We start from the raw sequence: 23,011 nt of genomic DNA, 5'->3' as shown, positions 1-23,011 counted from the left end.
TCGTTGAATCCGTCGCATTCGTACGCAGCTGTTTTTTTCCTCCAGGGACTCGCTCGTAGGATTCCATGCCGAGTGGTTCTACCCTCGCGATCTCCGACGTCAGCGTAGCTCTCACCGACTGGGCTCACCATACGTCATCTCCTGACGCCGACCTCCGACGACAGTTAAGCTCTGACCGACTGGACTTGCTCTACGTCATCTCCTGACGCCGACCTCCGACGACAGTTAAGCTCTGACCGACTGGACTTGCTCTACGTCGTCTCCTGACGCCGACAAGAGCTCTCGCAAGTGGTGCCCCGTCCTCAGACTCCTGTGACCGTGTTTCTATCTTTCCTATCTCTCCTATCCCCTCAATATGTCGTCGCTCTCTGGGCTTATCTCATGCCTCTTTCTCTCTCTCTACACCTTTATTCCTATCTTTTTAAGCCCTCCTCACCCCCAACTCTTGTGAGCTACTGTTGAGGTGTCACTCGCTGAAGCAGACAGTTACGGGGCTCACTTTTCTCTTCCTTTCTCTTTTAGAACGACTTTGTGTTTTTCCCAAAGCTGCCCCGCCGCGCTGGTCTACTGACTAAGGTACTCGGCTGCTGACCCGCCGGTCTCGGGATCAAATCCCGGCGGCGGCGGCTGCATTTCCGATGGAGGTGGAAACGTTGTAGGCCCGTGTGCTCAGATTTGGGTGCACGTTAAAGAACCCCAGGTGGTCGAAATTTCCGGAGTCCTTCACTACAGCGTCTCTCATAATCATGCAGTGGTTTTGGAACGTTAACCCCCTAATATCAATGAACCATTTTCCCAAAGCTCCCTTCAGCCAGAGTGAGCCATATGCGGTGGTAATTTCTAGTGTTTCTAATCAGTGCGTTGTGATGCTTGGAAGAGCTCGCATGAAGAACCTGCCGCCACTTTACCTGCGTTATAGAGGCCGATGACTGGGTGAGACATATTTGGGAAAGGAGTACGACAATGACGGCATCGACAGGTAAACTCCGTGTGCTATGAGATGACAATTGCACGTTAAAGAACACCAGCTGGCTTGAAAATTTCTGAAGCGCTCCACATCGGCGTTTGTCATGATGATATCATGGTTCTGGCACGTAAAACCCCCGATTTATTATTAATAATAATATTATTATTATTAAGAATAAAACTTTTTCCTGTATTTACATCACACAATCGCTGCGATTTAGACTTCTTTGACGAGCTAATTCAAGCCGCAGTAAAATCCACAATTACACAGGAATAACGACCATAGCGCAACGAAATGTGTCAATGTGTATATTTGTTAACATGGGCAGACGGACGAAAAGACTGTTGGAGCAGAGCCAACGATTTTGTGACTAGTATGAAATTAAGTTTTTCTAGGCGTCCCTCAACAACAACAAATAAAAAAAGAAGTGGGAAGGTAACTTTACTTGTGTATTATAGATGTGCACCGTTAGACCAGTGTTGTGCATGAAATGAAGCTTTGTCTAATATGCTTGCGGTAACATGTCAAAGCCAGTAATGGACGGCTAACAAGCCCGAAAATTAATTGTCAGAGGTAGATGGTTTTAAATACTTGTGTCCCTTTAGATGCACGTGGTGAGATTGGTGGTCCGATTTAAGCAAGGAGGAAGCAGACGATTCCACTCTTGCCATCGCTCCTATGACCACTTAACATTGAAATAATAATGTTGCTGTGAATAATTGAAACGTAGTGACTTCAAATTCATGATCAACTAAATAACCGAAGATAATCTGTTTTTTTTTACTTTAAATGCACACTGAGTGCATCTATTGCGGATCAGGACGTATTTATCGACGCCATATATACCTTGGTAGAATGCGAACCGAACCATTATCAGTAAACTTCGTGAGTAGTCTCACATGTTCATCATTTATTAGTCTACAAAAATGTTGCAAGACTTCACTAACAGAGGGCTTTGCGGAAAAGTGCGTTCCTAGAATGTTTTAGTATGTTTTATAGAGAGCTGCTATAGGAACTGCAACCTGTTCGCAAACAATGAACTCAGCATCCTCTTGGCAAAGAGCGTGTACATTTAAACATAACAGTAGTGAAGAGCAATACGACATCGCATGCTGACCGCACAATGGTAGAATACGACTGCTCCAAAATAGGAGGATGAGTGGGATTACACCTTCGAGCAACAGTGCAAGACGGTGCAAAGGCGATGACTATGCAGCCCCCCTCCTCCGGTGGGGGCCTGCCTGTCAACGTTTGCTTTAAAGCCTGCTCTTTTCTTCGAGAGACGACTTGGCAGGCCGCACCAAAGGGGAGAGGATCGAGTAGTCACGCTATATTCGTCAAATTATCGGTTAGGAAATTTGAAGCAAACCAGAGGAGACGAGGCAAAAATGAGACAATTCAAGCTTTGAACAAAATATACTCGTTTACTTCTTTGACGTAGATTGGGAAGCATGCAGAATATGAAAATCAGTCGCTGTACAATGCACATGTGTGGCCAAGACCAATTTCGTGTATCAAAGTTACATGAATAACGCACAACCTGGCGGACTCGAGTGCTGAGAACGGCTTCGAACTTCGCTAGAGCAAACTTTTAGCGGTAATATCATTTTGGTTGGCAGTGCTCATGGTGTCTATAACGATATAAAAATAACCCCGCACGCCCCTTTTCTAGGTTAGCCTCAATGGTTTCCTCAATCATTCCGTTGCCTAAGAAGTAATCCGTGGCAACGATGCCCGAGCAGTACTGCCCTTTTCGCCTAAAAAACTCGGTAACTTCGTGGTTCACCCACTCCGCCGCGCGACGGTTTCCTATAACGAGAGACGGGAAGGAAGGTGTGAGCTCTGCCATAATCGAAACCAGATTGCTGCTACTGTAATACACGCATGCGTGCTCTTTGAGATATTTCAGGAGGGCGCCTTCGCTTTGCGCATTGGGCCATTTGTGAAGGACTGCGGGCGATAAGAATTCTTTATACTCTCCCGTGTAGCCCTCGTAATTGTAAAACACTATGACGTGACCACTCGGTTTCGTCTTGTTTTCGCATTGGTCAAATATAGCGTTCAAACTCGTCAAATAGGCCTGCTTTACGAGAACAACACCTTCCAGCTCAGTGACAATTAACTTCACAAGCTCTATATGCCGCGCAGTGACGTTATCGTATCCTTCGTCAAAACCCTTCGTGAACCTGTGGAAATCTAGAAGCACAAGTTCTCCAGTCGCTTCCACGAATTGGCGAACTTCTTGGAGAACTCTTTCGATGGTGGGCCACCCTCTTGTTCTGTCGTGGGTTACGTAAAACACACCACCAGTATACTGCACTCTCAAATCAAGGCTGCGAATGCCGAATGCCAGCTGCTGTTTGACGGTTTGATCCTGGTTATACAGGTACTCCTGGTGCGGATGTGTGTATCCCTGGTGGTACATGCCAGAATTGTGCGTGCCAGGAATGAGCAGGTCCAAAAGGCTGAGCGTTGAGAGCGTGCAACAATTCTGGCGCATCCACCTAGGCTTCGGTGTGAAGCACGAAGAATACAATACGACCGGTTCCCATGACTTATACGTGTCGTTAATTACGACGGCCCAATAGCCGAGACATTCTCCTTTCATCAGAGTGCTGACGTTAAAGGTCGGTGCCTTTGCACTCGTTATGTACCTATCCGTATGTCGTGTAATAGGCACTACAGCCAAAACGTCAATCGAACCTCTCGGAGGATTCTTCGTCGTTAGCACTGCGTATGTGACTCCTATAAGGTCCTTGGGAATACCGAACCAATTCAACTCGAAGTGTCCATAGCTCCAGAATCCACTGTACGAGGACACTGTGACGTAGATGCCGGTCCTTGGCATTTCTGTAACGAAATAGCAAAGTCCTTTATTATGTGGTAATAGAATTATTACATTTGGAGAGGTGAACTTTACCCGTTGCGGCTTTTTTCATAGTAATCTACAAGTGCAAAGGTGCAGCATTTGCTATTTCAGCATGCCCCAGCACGGTGGTCTAGTGAATAAGGTACTCAGCTGCTGACACGCAGGTCGCGGGATCGAATCCCGGTTGCGGCGGCTTTATTTCCCATCGAGGCGGAAACGTTGTCGGCCTGTGTGCTCAGATTTGGGTGCAGGTTAAAGAACCCCAGGTGGTTAAAATTCCTGGAGCCTTCCACTACGGCATCTCTCATAATCATATCGTGGTTTTGGTGCGTTAAACCCCACAAATCAATGAATCGATCAGCTTGTTACACGAGGCAACAGTTCACGCGAAAGTGATCCATCACGTAATTACCACTTATGAACAACCACGTAATAAAATAAGAGAAAATTTCTTCGATGCACCATATTGTTCGCGATTGGTTCTTCAGCATTTAAAAGTATCTGTGTGCCACAAAATCACCTGCTTGTTAAAAGACGTCACGAAGCTGGGGAGCATCTCCTTCGAATTGTACTTCAAGTAGGCTAGCTGCCAATCACATAAGCAGCGGCTATTTATTGCAGGTGGTGAGATAGATTATTAGTACAATAAAATATTTCTACTTGCAGCATAACGGTCTTTAGTAGTTTGTGTGCGTATACATCTCTGTGATTTCATACTTTGTGATAGAAAAATGAATAGAGAGAAATAAGCAGCGCTGTACGTCTGCGCTTATTTGCTGTCCGAGATGTATTTTGAGCTGTAAAAGACCATTCAAGTTGAGTGAAAACCGACTAGCCTAAGTCTTAACTAAACCTCTATAGTGCTAAAGACCACAGTCTCTCACCTTCTTTCTTGTCCGGTGGCTCAAGTTCTGGGGCAAGCTTAGGAGCTGATCTTCCTACTGAGCTTGAATTCACAGCTTTATTCCTAGCCACTTTGAAAGCTGCTACTATGGCTCCAAGTTACCACAAGCAAGGTTGATCATGTTTACCAGAGACTAAAGTGGAAACAATTTTGGCGTTTCAGTACGGAAAACTTAAACATCCAAAACGATTCCTCACACTCATCGGCTGGCAAAAGCTTCGACAGAACAGCTGTGATGATATACCCTTTTCGAATAAAATTACTTTCCAGAGGCAGCAAAAGCTTTTACCAATTTTTAAAATGTTTGCTCGTTCCCATTCGTACTTGAATGAACAAGTCGCAGCAGAATAAAGTTTGGCAGATCCCACGTACCTGGGAATCCACGTTATACGAAGCATGCGGAAGAAAGGTGATCGTGTTGCAATTTTTTTATTGAGCGGCACGTCATAAAATGACCCTGAATCACTGTACAAATTTCGCACACACATACATATGTTGAAGAGTTGCATCTCTTTGCAGACCAGTTGCTTACACTTGCGCAACGATGCCAACTGGAACGTGCGTATTAGCAACACCAGAATCTGATGTGAGGCGCTGATGATCGTGAAGATGCTTGTGACATTATTCATGACATTGTGACATTATTCATGTCTTGACAAACGCATCGTACTCGTCAAACCATCTTACCCTCCCATGCTGATTTTGGTTCGCGCAAAGTAAATGGGGCGACCACGAGAGCACCCAAACGTAAGCTGCTGACAGATAGATAGATAGATAGATAGATAGATAGATAGATAGATAGATAGATAGATAGATAGATAGATAGATAGATAGATATGCTTAAAGTAGCCGAAGTTCGCTAAGAAATGCTTCGCATTTAAAAGAATGAACACGTGATGTAGTATTGTAGGGCCCCTGTTCAGCGCTCGCCTGCTCTGCAATACTACAGCACAAGAGGCAGAAGCGTCGCATGGGTGACCCACGCCACAAATAGCCTACAAAAAAAATCATTACAGCAGAATTTTTGGCAAAAGTTCACTACGTTGTAACAATGCCTCGTAACATTTTCATTCTCTCGTAAGAACATATTTGAGTGATTACTGTTGTGACGGAAAACTTCCCCTTAGTTGTTCGTTTCCCAGCGTGCAGCCAAGAGGGACCACTCTCTAAAGTGGGGGTGCTCAGTCCTTCAACTTATTTCAGTGTGTGTATGGGGGGAAAGGGGGCTAGTGCTTCTTTTTCCGCCACGGCTGACGCGCCTATGCCACGAATGCGTCATGAGCGTGGCGTGTACTCTTGTTCTTTCATGCAACGCATTTCATAATTATGATGTTCGCACCATGCATACCTTTGGGATACATTCAGGTCACGTAACACAAAATTTGGTATATGTGGAGCTGGCGAAACGGCCACGAGTACGCTTTGAGTGTACCATGTCGTGAATTTTTACATGACACGTATGTCATGATTATCATGTTTTGACGTGTTTTACCTTTGTCGTCCATTCACGTCACGTAATACTAAATTTGGCATGCGTGAAGCTAGCAAAACGGCCACGAATGCATCATGAGCGTGGCATGTGCTCTTGTTCTTTCGTGACGCGCATCTCATAATTGTCATGTTTGCACCAGTCAAATACCTTCGTCATGCATTCACGTCCCGTAGCACCAAAGTCACTGTATGTGAAGCTAGTGAACCGACCGTGAGCACACCATGAGCATGGCGGGCAGTCATCACTTGCATGACACGCATGTTAATTTCCACGTTAGGGTCTGTCAATTACGTATGCAGTCATGTCATACCATACCAGTTATGCGATATGCCATGTGAACGAAACCACCGCAAGCGCAGCAAGAGCATGAAATGTAAATCACGACATTTATTACATGTCATGATTTTGATATTATGATTAATCACTGATGCTTGTCGTACATTATTGTTATGCCATACCAATTTTGGTATCGATAACATTATCGAAACGGCCAGGAGAACTAAAAGTCATCAGTGGCTAGACAGACAGACAGACAGACAGACAGACAGACAGACAGACAGACAGACAGACAGACAGACAGACAGACAGACAGATAGACAGACAGACAGACAGATAGACAGATAGATAGATAAATAGATAGATAGATAGATAGATAGATAGATAGATAGATAAATAGATAGATAGATAGATAGATAGATAGATAGATAGATAGATAGATAGATAGATAGATAGATAGATAGATAGATAGATAGATAGATAGATAGATAGATAGATAGATAGATAGATAGATAGATAGATAGATACGTTTCATGTCGTCGAAGTTCGCTAAGAAATATTTCACATTTAAAAATGCTCGCCATCTTGAAAGCACAAATTTTTATCACTGACCCTGACACGCTATTTCACTCTACAATGCTGCTCACCGTCACTCCATCTTTGCGCGTTTCTCGACGGTTCACATCTTGACGTCCTTCACGATGGCCCTAACCTTCACCTCTTGCACCACACCCTCGACATAGTACTTTCTCGCCTTCGCCTTTCGCAGCACATGCAGCCCACTCATCCTCGGAAGGCTCACATTCGCCCCAGTACGCAGCCACGTGATCAGCGCTGCCGGAGGTACGGACGGGAAAACCTCGGCTAAGACTTCCTTGACAGTTTAAAAGAGACTAGCATAACTCCCGCCCTTCAAACATGTGTCGTAACGTTGTCTAATTACTGTGCCACAGCCCCGTCCCATTCACGGTTCAAAGTCGATCATTTCCGTCCAGTCAGCACCTGTGCGACTTGCACACGTACTTTCCATCTAATACAACCCCCCCCCCCCCTCAAAAAAAAAATAAACACCAGAGAACAGTGAGCTAGCCACAAGTCGATTGGCTCCTCTAATCGTCCGCCAAATCGCGTCGTTCAGATACGTTTAAATGAGCACGAACAATTCTTACAAGAAATCAGATATATCAACACTGCACCTGAAGAAGCGTGAACGTTGCAGATATTGTATCCAAGCCAAATGAGAAACACACCAGACGTCATTTCTCCCGCTCAGATCGTCTTTGAAAGCTGCAGATACTTAATGAGAAGTTAGCGACAGGCCATCGACGCCGCTTTGACAGCACATGTTTTGTGGTTGACATCTTGCTAAAAAATGCCATAGTTACCAAGCTAAGTAGTAGAGTACACATCACACGTTTACCAAAACACGTCCTACGTCTTCAGCGTTGAAGCAACGGGTAGTCATTTGTTATGCGTCACATTTACACTTTACGCTAAAAGGTAGGCGAGGCATTACCTTAGACGTCATAAAACAAGTTGACGGATTCACAGGACGCAAGTCATGGCATTTCAGCGTCCTTTCAGCCGTGCGATCGCCTTAAGTTTCCAATGTCTGTCCTCATGGAAAGCTTTCGGAAGAAACTATTTCTACAAGATTCATACTAAAAATAATATTATTCTTAGATTACATGTTGTTTAAAATTGAAGTAACCATTAGAAATTGGCCCCGCATCTGCATGTTACACTGCAAATATTGTCGAAAAACGATAGTCTTGCGTCTGAAGAGAGTGAAGAAAACATTTATTTGATTTTCTGCAGAATTCTGCACAAAATACCATTCACCAATTTTCTGCTAAAAATTGGGGAATGGTATTTTGGAGGGGTTGCGTTAGAGTGCCTCGAGCGTGCAGCGGAGGCGAACGAGCGCATCAAGTCACGTCACACATGAAACATGAGCGCTATCTGGCAGTTATCTTAGAAAATGAAGGGCACGGCATGCGCGCCCATCTCGGAAGTGATAAGTTGTTGAATGCAAGGGTGCGGTAGAGTGTACTAGAACTTATTCTAGTACACTCTAGTCACGAGTAGGTGCCACCACCGTGTCGTCTTAGCAAAGCGTTGGAAACACTTGCTTTTTCGTGCAAGCGTTGCATAGTCAGCGCAGCGCGATAAACGCTACGGTCCTTAGAACTACTTATGTATGCCTTTTCTAGTAAAAGACGCGCTTACAAAATATTTACGTGTTGTTATGGTTCATCAGATATGCGCAATAATTGCTTTTTAATTGACACACACAAGTAGGAACGCACAAGTAGGAACGCTGAATGTTGAGCAATTTTGGTGGGCAATGCGGATCGGGTCAGCCATTTGGTGTATCGTCTGCTGCTTTTCAGGATGCCGTTAGGGAAACAAATAGACAAATGTACAGACAGACAAATAGACCAAAATTTTTGCGTTGAAGGTCTATTCATTATTGACAAGAAAAATTGTTGCCTTTAGTGAAACTTTATTTTATTGTGTAGGCACCAATATCTTTGTTGAGCATGGCGTCTCTGGCTGAATTTTCGCACCATTTTCTTAAGTCTTCACGCTGATTTCGTCAAGTACTTTTGCGCTCTTCGCTTTATCAATATCATCATCAGCAGCAGCAGCAGCAGCAGCAGCAACCGGACTATGTCCACTGCAGGGCAAAGGCCCTTTCATGATCCACCAACCAACCAGCCCAGTCTTCTGTTTTTTGCTGCCACGTTATACCCGCGTACTTTTTAATCTCTCGGCTCACCTATCTTTCTGTCACCCTTTCATGCGTTTGCCTTCTCTGGGAGTCCATTCAGTTAACCTTATTGACCGAGTGGTTCTCCTGCCTACGTGCTATGTACTCAGCGAATGTCCATTTCTTCTTCTCAACATGAACTACAATATCCTTAACCCCGGTTTGTTCCCTGATCAAGTCTGCGCTATTCTTGCCTCTTAAGCTTAAACCTGGCTTTTTTTTTTATCGATCACTGCATCATCGTTAATTTAGGCTGAGCCCTCTTTGTAAGTCTCCAGGTTTTTGCGCCATATGTAAGTACTGGGAAGTTGCAGCTGTTATATACCTTACTCTTGAGGGTTGGTGTTAGATTCCCATTCACGAGTAAAGGATACTTTCCAAAAGTGATTTGGCCCAACCTTATTCTTCTGGCTATTTCGCTCTCATGATTCGGCTCCACGGTTACTACCTGTCATAAGTAGACATATTCTTGTACAACTTCCAGCGCATCTCCACACATTGCAAAGCGCTCTTTTTTGTCAACACCATCGGGCTTAACTTCAGTTTTGTGCATAATAGTTTTCGGACTGAGTCTTCTGCTTTCCGTGTCAAATTTAGTAATCATGAGATGTAATTCGTCCATTGAGTTACTTATCAAGGCAATGTCATCACTGAACCGCAGATTACTAAAATACTCTTCAATAGATGTTATCCCTAACTCTTCCCAATCTAGGGCCCTGATAACCACATACGGTGAATAAGATTGAAGAGACTGTGTCTTCCTGCCTTACACCCTTCTTTATTGGGATTCTGTCGCTTGATTTATATAGGACTGTGGTGGCTGTAGATCCACTGTACATTTCTCCTAGTATGTTCATGTAGGGTTCTTCGATGACCTGATTCCGTAGTACCTGCATTACTGCTGATGTCTCGACTGAGTCAAACGCCTTTTCGTAGGAAGGCTATGTATAGGGGTTGGTTGTATTCCCCACATTTCTCTATTACCTGATTTGTAGTATGAATATGGTCTATTGTGGAGTAGCCTGTACAAAATTCTGCTTGGTCCTTCGGTTGATTGAACACTAATGTCACCTTAATTCTTCGCTATTCTTTTTCCAAATAGTTTGGAGCGAGCGAACAGTAAGCAGATTGGCCCGTAATTTTTCGAGTACTTGACGCTTCCTTTTTATGGATTGAGATTATGTTGGCGTTCTTCAATATTTTAATACCCTTCCCGTCAAGAAACACTTTGTATATATGGTGGCCAGTTTTTCTAAAACAATTTCTTCGCAATCTTTCAGTAGGTCCATAGTTACTTTGCCCTCACCAACTGCTTTGCCTCTTTGTATTCCTTCAGTGCTGCCCTTACTTTCCCTGTTGTTGCTGGTAGGATGTCGAATTTCTCATGAATTTCATCCTATATTATCCTGGTTGTTTCGGCTTCAGTAACACTCTCTGTAGAACTCCTCCACCACCTCAACTATCCTATTCATATTGGTTGTGACGTTGCCTACCATGTCCCTTAAGGCATACATCCGGTTTTCACCTATGCACAAGTTCGCCTTCGCAGCTTTTAGTCTTCTGCACATTTTTACAGCCTGCTATATTCTCTCCATGTCATGCATTCTGATGTCGGCTACCTTACGCCTATTGATTAACTTCGAAAGCTCTACTATATAGCTCTATCTTGTCGCTTGCATTTGAGACTTTCATGGTTTGTCGTCTCTGAATAAGATGTTTCGTCTCCTGAGATAGTTTGCCAGTGCCGTGTCTAGCGACTGTACCTTTAACTTCCACTGCACATTCTTTGATGATACTAATAAGATTATCGTTCATTGTGTGAACGCTAACGTCGGTTACTTCTTTTAGAACCGTGATCTATTTTGAAGCGAAACTCTGAATTTCTCTATTTTCCCTCTCACCGCTAGCTCATTAATTGGCTTCTTGATATCAGTTTATGCGTTTGCGTTTTAAAAGGTAGGAGAGTACAAGCTCTTACCATTCTATATGGTCACTGCATCGGATCTTGCCAACTGCTTCTACATCCTGTACATTGCCTGAGTGTGCACACAGAATGAATTCTATTTCATTTTTGTAAGTTTCATCATTAGGACTTCGCCACGTCCACATACGGTTAGCCCGTTTCCTGAAGAAGGTATTCAAGATCAGGAAAACATTACGGTCTGCAAACTCTACTAATAACTCCCCTCTGAAATTTCTAGAACCAATGCCATATTCCTTCACTGCGTAGTCTCCGGCCTATTTCTTGCTTACTTTGACATGAAAGTCACCCATTAGAATAGTACACTGTGCCTTTAGTTTATTAATGGCCGACTCTACGTCTTCATTGAAGCGTTCAACGAAATGACCATCATGACTCGATGTAGGTGCGTAGGCCTGTACCATCCTCATCTTGTACCTTTTGTAAAATTTAATTCGATTACAAAGCTTTATTCATTTAATGTATAGCAAGCGGTATATCCGAGGCAGATTTCAGGGCCCCCCGTATGATCAAGCCTACCTCTTTATTATCCGTTGATGTGAACTCGAGAACGGTCGACCATACGTAACTCTACTAAGGACAAGCGCTTGTACCAAGCGTTGTGCTTTTGATATCCTATGAATTATTAAAGCTATGATCTTTATTGTACATTTGAGGATTTTGTTGTTTGGCAGCCATAAGCCCAATATTCTCATCGTTTGTCTCACCGGCAGCATTTGATCTCCTATGCTTAGTTGCATGGCTGGTTTGTTTCTATAACTAGTTCCATAAACGCGGCTTTTCAGATTTATCTGGTGGACATTTCATGTCATTTTCTTTGTTGATCACTTCTTGAAAGATTCGCTTCTTTGTTTTCAGTGAGGCTAGACGACCCATAGAGTGATGTCACCTGCACAGAGTGGCTATTGGAGTTCAGTAATTCGCTCCTGTTGCTCAGCTTGCTAATTCATCACTATGTTAAAGATGAGTGGCAAGGGACTGCCCATTGGAGCGTGCCTTTGTTTGGCGCTGAAAATTCTCGGAGAGTATACGTTCTCCACGAATATGGTTGCTGCATGGTCTTAGAGAAATAATTCGACATTGCGAAATGTTCGTGCACCGGAATTGAACGATTGCATTTCTTGAATTATAATTATGTGCAACATTTTATAAAATGCCTGCTTAAGTCCAAAGCTGCGACGGTGTTTTCACCTTCAACAAAGTTGCACCGATTTATGAGAATACAAATAGATCTCAGAGATTGTATTAGCACAGAGGTTCACACGCACCACTACATCACCACAGCGTTCTTGATGCCTATAACCCGAGTGTGTAAAAAGATGAGAAAGCTTAGAGAAAGCTCATTTGCATTTACGAGAAAACAATGTCGACAGATGGTTGCACTGAGATAATTATAGTATCGAGGTTTCCTATAAATAAAGTGATGAAATGTAACTGTCACACAAAAGCGCATTTGGAACGAAATAGCGAGGGAGTGAAATTCATCAATCTGTCTTAAGAAAACACTTATTCCGTGAGCAGAACGTTTTGAGAAACGAACAATATGAAGTAGAATACTTCTTTCCAGATTGTTCGTTTTTTCCCATTGTTCGCGCATTGAAAAGGCTTTTCCTGACAAAGATGTATTATAGATCAGCCAAAGTGGCCATCTTGAAGCTCAAATTTCAAATCTTTCGGGAGTCATATTACAGGTGACGCTGACAAAATATTGTCTGTTTTAGTAGAAAGTTTGCATTTTCATGAAACAGACTGGGGCAGTATTGCCCAATGTCACTGTATAGCAGCATACAAAACACAATACGTCTCTTCGTTACGGCCGCAGATGTAATTTACTTTTCTATGGGATTGCTCGGTATTCTCGCCGTCTTGACAGCGCCACGAAAGCAGCGTTGAAATAATGTGTCGAGCATGCGGATTTGTCTGAATAGCACCTTATGAATTGATGCTGTTTGTGGCTCTCATACTTTTCCAAATCGCTTGTATGGAGGTAGACACATATTGCTGAAACATCATTGAAGCGACAAATATTACTGGCACACAATTTTCAAACAAAAATTGGGCTAAAAATGTTTCAAGAAAGTACAGGACTCATTAGCGGATGTACCCATGGAAGAACTGACATTACGTGCGTAAGCATTTCTTTTAAAATAATAAAGGAACACTAAAGTCAAATAAGAATTTACGTCAGAGTTAAAGGTCAATGTATGACAACATCTAAAACGACAATATTAACAACAACAGAGCGCTACTTACCAAGAAATCAAGGTAAGGGCACAAGAACACATGCGCCGCAATAGGATATTTTCCAAATGATCCCGATGACACCAGACGGACCACCTTGAATGATTCACTAATAATTGATCTAGCGGCCGCGCATCGAGAGATGCAATAAAATGCTGCTTGTTTGTTTCTGTTTGGTTCATGAAAAAAAAGGACCGCCGGACGTTACTACGGGGAATGTCGCGAGTAGAGACACTGCACAGGTGGTACCATCTATCGGGACACGGTTGAACCAAAAACATGTAAAATCTCGGAGAAATTGGCGGGAAACTCATCAATGCCAGTTGTTGCTGCTGCGGCTCCCACTGCTTTCAATCTGCTGCTACTAGCGCAGTAAAGCCGTGCCGTTGTGCACGGCAACAGTGACGTGAGTCGGTTCGGTCGGTCTGCTTCTTGAGGCGGGTAATTTGAAGTGCGCTAACCCGGTGGGGACCACTAAAACATGATTTTATTTCAAAATACGCCCTTTTTTGGGCAAGTGAGCAGATGACGAATGTAAACGACAGTGTTACGACATGGATGTGACGTAATATCAATCGCGAATACCATGGCACGTTCATAGTGTTCTCACGACCGTTTTAATAAACTCGTTTACGTATATCCAAAATGGACATGACCCGAATATGTGTGTCCGCACTGTTATACCGTAGTTACCGTTATCATCTGCACATCTGGGAGTCGCGGGTTTAATCCCGGCCACAGTATTAGCAATTTAATGTAAGCGAAACCCTCCAGGTCCTTGTATTTGTCGATGTCACTGCATGCACTTTAAAGAAAAACAGATGGTCGAAATTTCCAGAGCCCTGCACCGCAGCATGCCTCATAATAATATCGTGGATGTTATGCGTAAAACCTCCCATACTATTATTGTTAGGAATTGGGTGAAGTAGCAATAAGGACGTTTCATCATTTCTTTCCAGACATGTACACTTTCAGAACAAAATTGTAGCCGAAGCATTTTACATTTATTTATTATGTAACTATCTAATGCACTAAGTCTGAGTACCGAAGAGAGCCTTATGTACATAACGCCATATATTTTGTGTTATCTTCATAGCCAAAGTCACTGTCACGGTTTTCCGAATGCGGCTCAGTCAATTTTGCAGAGCTATGTGTGGACAGGCTGGTTTCAGTAGCTTTAGAGTCGCCTAGCTAAAAAGCATAGGATGGCGAATGGGGTGCCATGTCACTGGACTTGCCATTTTATGAATGGAGTTCAGAAGTGTCTATCACTTTCCCTTTCAAAGAAGTTCTCGCTCTTATGCATCGACACGACGAGCTGCAGTCTGCCCAGCCACATTGATTTCACGAGAAGCCCGAAACCAGCGCTTGCCACAGCAAAACCAAGAGTAAAAGCACTGAGGTTCTTTTCTTCTGAAATGCGCGAACCGTCTTTTCCCAGAAGCAGAAGACCAAGACTGGCCGTAGATGTCTGGGCTTATATTCCGGCGTTGCCAACCTCGAGTCCGTTAGCAAGTCCTCAGAAGTGCACTAGAGGGGGGGGGGGGTACTGTTCAGCATGGGTGACTGCTTTGGTTCGGTCGAGTTCTCCGACGTACGTCCGTCGATTACTTCCGCCGGGTGAAGGCAATGTCCCGTGCTGAGCATGATGGCAACACAGTAGGCTACCATGGTAAGTGCGAATTTCAGCCAGGTCATTTTGTGGAGGAAAGACTGTTGGAGGTGAGGCTCAGCCACTGAGGAGTCGTAACTTCGTTAGGCCGAGGCCGAGGCAGTCGCCTAATTAGGCCGAAACAGTCGCCTGACATCCCGTTTCTGGGTGGCGCGTGGGCTTGGTCGTAGCCCCGCTTGTGAAGAGAGGTCGTGGGTGAAGACGACTCCGAGTGTTGGGCACTAGGGGACTAGATCGGGCTCTTGGTGTACCACACACACACAGGGTTGGCACGGAGGACATCGTACTCAAAGCCTGAGCCAAGAGGCTACTGCACAGGAGTGCGGAAATGTGGCGATGTCCGTACACGCTGGTAGACGATCCGAGGCTATAGATATGTTTTCATGCACCTCGTTCACATCTTTTTGCCGTTTCTATGCAGAACAGCTCAGGCATTTCAAGTTTTTAAACATTGTCCGCCGGGATTTGTGAGGCTCTACTAGAAGAAGTAGTCTCTTGAAATCGTGGTACTCACTGTCACTGATGGCGGTGACAACTGAAAGGCACCTTTGTCTGCCTGTTTAATCTCTATGATTATGTTCCTGTGATGATTGGTACCTACCCACTCATGAAGATTAGTCGAGAGTCTGGTGCATCATACAGTCTGAAAATGTTTAGGTTGTAGTCGAGCTCACGCTGTCTATTAGAATGAAGTAATTTATTACGAGTAGTGCAGTTTTCGTTGGGCGGGGTCGAGCCAGCAGGATTTATCAGACTATTAAGAAGTCGCTTCGTTCAATTGAACTTCTACTTCGCTGCCTCAACACGTGTCTTGTGGAATGCAATAAGTATGACGGGCAAGTACTTTACAAGACAGAGAGTGACGTAAAGTTGCGTATTAACTAATCGAATTATCGCGTTACCAAAGGTACGGAACATCAGTTCACATGTAGTCATGTCTCTAAAAATCACGTAACACCACAGACGGTACAATAGATTAAGCAATATCGCAAAACCAGTCGCAAGACTAAAGTTGGGTAACGTCACGTAACTACTCACCTAACAAAAATCACGCAAGATCCTGCAACATCTAATAGCGTGATAAAACATCAAGTGCCATCTAGTCTCATGAATAAAATCGAGCACAATTGCGTATAGTGACTACCCACGGTACTTGAACTGGTATAGCGCATTACGGGGAAGAAGAAACGGCCGAGCGACCGACACAAGTGGACAGAGCGCTATGTCCGTCCGTTTCTCTGCCGTTTCTTCTTCACCGTAATGCGCTATACCAGTTCAAGTACGACGAACCAACTCGCCCAATCTTCAACACTCGTGGACTACCCACGGCACATGCTCTCTCTATAAACAACGTATAGTTCTCTGCCGTTTCTTCTTCACCGTAATGCGCTATACCAGTTCAAGTACGACGAACCAACTCGCCCAATCTTCAACACTCGTGGACTACCCACGGCACATGCTCTCTCTATAAACAACGTATAGTGAAGGAATGATGGCAACACCAGAGAACAACAAGCATCATCACAAAGGAAAGGCACCACGAAATCGGCGCTCGAGCACCACGATCTTCCTCTTCCCGTGGCTATCACGAATCTTCCGCCACTCCCTTGGACACGCCCAATAAACCTCCTTACAAACGTAACGATTTGGCCCATGACATGTAATCACCAAGAAGCATATGACATCTCGTAAGGTGACTTAAATCATATCATGTAACAGATATTTTAAATGTGGTTGAGTTTTTTAGTAGGGATATGTCAGTCGTCTGTCGGGATCCATCCACCACCCCTTCCCATAAAAATTCGCATTTCGTCAGGATTCTATTTGGGAGGTGGGGGCAATCTTTATTATTAATATATTTATTCGATCAAATTACTTGCAGCGCCCAAAGGCACTATTACTGGGGGGAATACATAGGGTAACCTATTCACATTGAAAAAAAGGATAACCATGAAAACAAGATTAACACCAGTTGAGATTTTACATCGCATTATTGTCATTGGTTCTTCTGTCTGTCTTGTTTTACACCGTTTTCTGTCCAATGAGCACTGAAAGGGCCGAAAGTTTGTTAGTAAAACGAGAATTGTATAGTAAACAATGATAAGACATACTTCATATATCCGAATAAAACCACGAATGCCATAATTGAAGGAGAGCAAGAACAGGGCCTGCAAGAGAAGCGTTTGGGAAAGTGCGCAAAACTTCATTCAATGCTATTGCTTTGTGTCTCGGAACGCAAATCAACAACAGCTTTTGGAAGTGATGCATGTGGAACAACATTCTCAGAGTATGCGACTAATAGAACTTGTGTGAGCGGAACACAATCATAAGAAATTTGTTACTCTATAGTCACTGAAGTTACAGAGAAAGAAAGCTTACGCAGGGTAAAATGGCAACTGTGAACTCAGCCTAAAATACGGCGAAAATAGAAGATCAATCTAGCGGGGTGGAAGAAATTTTAACATTGGTATTTCCTTCCACCGCGTAGCATCAGATGCTACCACAACAGCCAAGCTAATTTCATTCAAGTGAATTAGAAAACGCATATAGATGGATGCCAAGAAAGTAACTTCGCGTTATTGGTGAAAACTTCATCATATGATATGGTCAACGTACTCGACCTCTTTCTCATTACCATTACATATTTAGGCTGTAGCTTGAATGGGAATAGCTGCTGTGTAAACATGAGCCATGGGATGGGAAACCAATGCAACGAGACATTAAAAAGTGGTCTTGTTGGCTTATAAATATGTCAGGGTCCCATCTAACTGGTGATTAGAAGAGCCTTATGAGCGTTTTAAGCGCTAATATTTTCATTGTAGTGTTAAAAAGCAGTCCAGATTATTTGCACAAAACTGCACTTGCTGCAAATTTTGTTAACTCGAGATACCAGCGAAGTGATTGGCGTACAATTAAAACTAGCAGACGTCAATTACCACTGGATTTGTCTTATAGTGATGATGTTCTGATGGTCAAATTTGTGTGATTATTTTACTGCTATCCCACGCATGTGCTGGGCCATAACATTAAAAATACAAGGCGGTCTTTAGGCGGGTATTACACTAACTAAAACGTTTTAGCATTCGTTGCTATTCGATTGGGACCTGGTGATCCAAAACGTCTGACACAGAAGCTAATGATAGGGCTTGAGGCGGGAAAATTATGTCACGCCTACGTCTACATGTACCATTCGATAGAGAAACTGGCTCGATACAAAATTAGCTGGAAAGTTTTGTGCCGAAGTGCGGTAAGGGACTTCGTACATTGGAACGAGCTTCGAGGAGAGTCTTGGGGCTTCATATCGAACGGACAGCCATACAAGAGAGCCTCCAATCATTTCTGGTAATACAAAAAGGTCACCACTTTTCGCTTAGCATTTCGTTTCTATCGCTAGCAAGCCTTGCATTATAGTTTTTCGTGGTCGCTCGCTAACAAGCAAAGTGCCAACAATATGGTCCCCCCGTTCCCCCGCAACGTACATCCGCAGCACAACGTGAACAGGTGGAAGGCCAGGGGTGAAGCGCTGCTCAAGAGTGTTCGTGCAAACCCAGAGTCTGCACGCTTCGTAGACGCGGCGCAAACGGTCGAACAGCCAATTTATCGGTCGTTGCAGTTGACCCCACAAGTTGTGTTAATCACTCCGCGTCTATTAATAACACCATTCCCGCTAAGGCTGATCAGGTAGTCCCTGCTCTCGCTCTCCTTGGCGACTCGCGGCAACACATCTATGAAGACTCACGAGCAGCCGAGCAAGCCTTTGCATCTGGTTTGGTATCGGCTGAAGTAGTTCGCATCTTAGGTCATAGAGATATTTCTGAACACGCCATAATTTGGTTTCCGGCTCACCTCAGATCACATATAGCCTCCATGCCAAATCTAAACGAGATCACCCATGCTCGAGCACGTGAACTTACTCACCGTGCTGGGCAGCCTACGGGTCCTTCAGACTCCAACCTAATAGTCTTTCGGGATGTTTTCCTCACTTTCAACGAGGTGACCAAACATTGTCAGCTGGACAGAAGGATCTTCCTCCTTCCTCATGCAACTTTGTAGGGCCCAGCCATCTGCCCTCCACATTCTTCAAACCAGGTCGTACCCCAGTTTTTGTTCCTACAGTCATTTTATTGAAAGCATTGATCCAACTTGCCCAGATTGTGGCGCTGCATGTACGTTAGACCACATGCTCTGGCAGTGCCCCTCATTCCGCGATTCTCGGTATATGACTAAAGAGGAATGGAGCTCTGTGCTCAGGAACTCAGAACTTGCACATCAAATCTGGGCTGTCCAGCGGGCCCATGACGTGGCGGTGAGGCTCTGCCTACTCGTTCCAAACGGGAGAGTGGCCTGCTGCTCTACCTGCTTGAGGTAGTGTTCCTCAGGACCTCAATAAATTTCTGTGTCTGTCTGTCTGTCTGTCTCAGATTAGTGCAGTTCACCAATCTGAAGTTTTAATTCACAAGGATTATACCACAAAACCAAACAAAATGGCACAGCACGACTCTCTGCAATCCCATAGTTTGATTTAGAGAACTAGCACGCCTTACCCTCGAGAATCCACACTGATACTCTGCTTAAACAGCTGCGTATTCATACGTTATTCGCAATGGAGCACGATATTGAATTGAAGTCGAACACGCATGAACTATATAGACGTTTATATTGATTCCTGGATAGGGAGCACATGCCTACACCAAGAAGAGCTAATCTGAGCTGGGCACATTGAAATTCACTGCGTATAGGCCGGTTCAAGGCCGGTTCAAGAGCAACTAAGGTTTACCGGTCATCGTTCGTCTCTGTGGATGAGATCGCTGCGCTGTCACCCCTCTCTAGGGCATTTGCTGTCGTCGTTGTCGTCATCGTGGGCCCTTCGAGAGCTCGTCATGTACCACCCTCGTGGTACATGACGAGCTCAAGCACCGCGGTTAGTGCTGCCACGTAACCTGATGAGTCGCCCAGGTGTGAACGAGCTTGGCCGACCGGTCCTCCTCTCGGCTCGCTTTCTAAAAGAAGAAAGGACGGCGAGCACTATGCCAATGAACAGCCCGATGCAGATGCACGCAAGCCATGGCTCAAGTGAGCGGTTGGGGTAGCCTTGTTCCAGCAGCAGGCTGTCCGAGAGGAAGGCCGCTCCGACCGGCCCACCCACCACTCGGACACCAGAGGTGGCAGATGGAGCAGCAGTTGCGGGAAAAGGCGTGGCAATATGTGCTGCGTCGATGTAGACTTTTTGCCTTTCTGCGAGTGGCGTCACCCCATCCCGGCCGTAAGGGACTGCGAACTTATTTACTCGTTGCATTGTCGTTACTATAGTGGTGACGACGACGATGATAACGATAGTGATAGGCTTTTAAGAGCACATCTGGCTAGTTGGTTGGTTGCTATGTGGGGTTTAACGTCCCAAAACCACCATATGATTATGAGAGACGCTGTAGTGGAGGGTTCCGGAAATTTTGACCACCTGGGGTTCTTCAACGTGCACCCAAATCTGAGCACACGAGCGTACGACATTTTCGCTTTCATCGGAAATGCAGCCACCGCAGCCGGGATTCGCTCCCGTGACCTGCAGGTCAGCAGCCGAGTACCTTAGCCACTAAACCACCGCGGCGGGGCTACACACACCTGGCTAGTACCCACAATGAAGCGAAAATTAAAATCTCCGACGCTTGAGCCTAGCTTTGTGTCTGGACGAGACAGATCAATTGAAATAATAATTTAGCGATTTTTTCTGAAATCAATACAAAAGTGGTTACGAAGTATTTGGACCATTAGGCTCTGTGGCTAGTTAACGGTCCAATATAATGAATGAATATTTCTTTATTTCAGGAGCATAGGAGCACATGATATAATTCCAATTTTTTATACAAGTGCAATGATTGAATAGCTTCAAAAGTATATTATATATAAGGAAATGCACATCATAATAAATAGAAATTCCTGCAAAATCTAAAGTACACAAGCAATAAAGAAGAACTAATGGCATACATTGTAAAAAAGTACAAAAGACGGGGCGCCCGAAAAGAAAGGGCAGACATTTTTGTATAAGGCTGCGTTGAAGAATAAATAACAGGCGTAATTGCATCAGAACAAAAAAAAAACCTTAAAGGGAGAATTATGTACCAGGTGAGACATAAAAAATATACGGACGTAAGCTTCACTGTGGTTAAGAACACGACTGTTTGACAAAATGTTTTTTCAAGTCAAATAGAATTTGCGGGGAAGTTTAACGTCAATTGGAATAGTGTTCCAGACATTAGCACCAGTTAAGTGAATTAAACGTTCACCATATACATTCCTACAAGTGGAAAGGTTGAAGTTGACATTGCCTGCATAGCTTGTGTTACGGGTAGGTGCAGAAAACGTACTCACATGTAGTGGAAAGTTGATGTTAGTGATTGAATTTATCAATACCGCAATTTTATACTTTCGCTGAGACGCGAAAGGCAGCATCTGAGTAGAGGAAAGCTAGTCCGAGCGAAGCACTCACTAAAGTGCATATAACTGTCCGTTTACATAGCCGGGCTGGAGTGAAATCGCAACACACGAGCCACGGCTGTCCGGGCTAGTGCATTTCTTGGTTTATTCTCAGCGCCAACGTCGCACGGAACATCCTGTGTTGTATACCATCTCAAGGATCATCATCACTTAGGCATGTACGTTTCCTATTTGTTTATTTGTGCATAAAGTGTGCCTCAAAACTACAATCGAGAACTTCTAGCAAATATATGGCATATTCCACGCAAACTCAATCGTGTACAAGTTCGAAATCATGTTGAGAAGCCTCTGCATTGATTATTAGCACCTGGAATAAAGTTAATGTTTCAAATATTGGTAATTATTATTACTATAATTATGGCCGCTCAGTGTCATCATTACATGTGGCCCGCCGAAAGCGCTTCTGCGCCTGTGACAGTGATAGTTTCACTTGAACCCGTCCCATTGGTACGTAGGTGTTTTCCCAAAGCTCCCTTCAGCCGCAGTAAGCTATCTGCGGCGGAAGTTTCTCATGGTTCTGATCATTGCTTTGTTATGCTTGAAGGAGCTCGCGTGAAGAACCTGCCGCCGCTTCACCTGCGTTAGAGGCCGATGTCTGGGTCAGACATATTTGCGAAAAAACTACGACAATGACGGCCGCTTAAGGTAAACACCGTGTGCTATGCGATGTCACTTGCACGTTAAACAACACCAGCTGGCTAAAAATTTCTTAAGCCTTCCACTTAGGCGTTTCTCATGATGATATTATGGTTCTGGCACGTAAAACCCCTCATAATAATAATAATAATAATAATAATAATAATAATAATAATAATAATAATAATAATAATAATAATAATAATAATAATAATAATAATAATAATAATAATATTAATAATAATGTTATTATTATTATTATTATTATTATTATTATTATTATTATTATTATTATTATTATTATTTAGAACGAAGATTTTTAATGTATTTAATTGATACATTTGCTGCGATTTAGACTTTTTGTACGAGCTAATTCAAGCCCCAGTAACAGCCACATTAAATCAGGAATACCAACCATAGTGGAACGAGACGGGTCAGTAGGTACATTTGTTGACATGGGCAGACTGACCAAAAGATTAGTGAAGCAGGGCCAACAATTTTGTCACCAGCATAAAATTGCGTTTTCTCAGCTTCTCTCAACAACAACAAACGAAAAATGGCAGATCCCACTTTCAGTGGGAGACAAAGATATGCGAAGCGCAAATGAGAAATGTTGATATGTCACTTTAAAATCAGCACAACGTTACGAGGAGGAGGTAAATGATGCTTTACATGACTTCCGTGTCATGATTATCATGTATGATTGTG

General features: G+C 43.8%; 1 protein-coding gene across 1 annotated transcript; it reads right to left on the bottom strand.

The window, feature by feature from the left end:
- Nucleotides 1–2,371: 2,371 nt before the first annotated feature.
- On the bottom strand, nucleotides 2,372–8,110 carry LOC119177817 (uncharacterized). Its single transcript, XM_075871283.1, has 2 exons — nucleotides 7,705–8,110; nucleotides 2,372–3,817 (listed from the first exon to the last, which is right to left on the bottom strand). Exons 1-2 carry the CDS (start codon nucleotides 7,766–7,768, stop codon nucleotides 2,571–2,573), a joined length of 1,311 nt encoding a protein of 436 aa, XP_075727398.1. The 5' UTR covers nucleotides 7,769–8,110; the 3' UTR covers nucleotides 2,372–2,570.
- Between the last annotated feature and the right edge of the window lie 14,901 nt (nucleotides 8,111–23,011).

The sequence above is a fragment of the Rhipicephalus microplus genome, chromosome 1 (genome assembly GCF_043290135.1).
Source record: "Rhipicephalus microplus isolate Deutch F79 chromosome 1, USDA_Rmic, whole genome shotgun sequence".
NCBI lineage: Eukaryota > Metazoa > Arthropoda > Arachnida > Ixodida > Ixodidae > Rhipicephalus > Rhipicephalus microplus.
The sequence above is the reverse complement of the archived record's forward strand: the minus strand, read 5'-3'. Positions and strand labels throughout refer to the sequence as shown.

Bases quoted from the DNA above. Each gene is read 5' to 3' on its own strand.
- LOC119177817 (XM_075871283.1), bottom strand. From the start codon at position 7,768: ATGACGTCTGGTGTGTTTCTCATTTGGCTTGGATACAATATCTGCAAC. The intron at 3,818-7,704 runs GTGCAGTGTTGA...ATTTCGTTACAG, and splicing joins CAACGTTCACGCTTCTTCAG to AAATGCCAAGGACCGGCATC.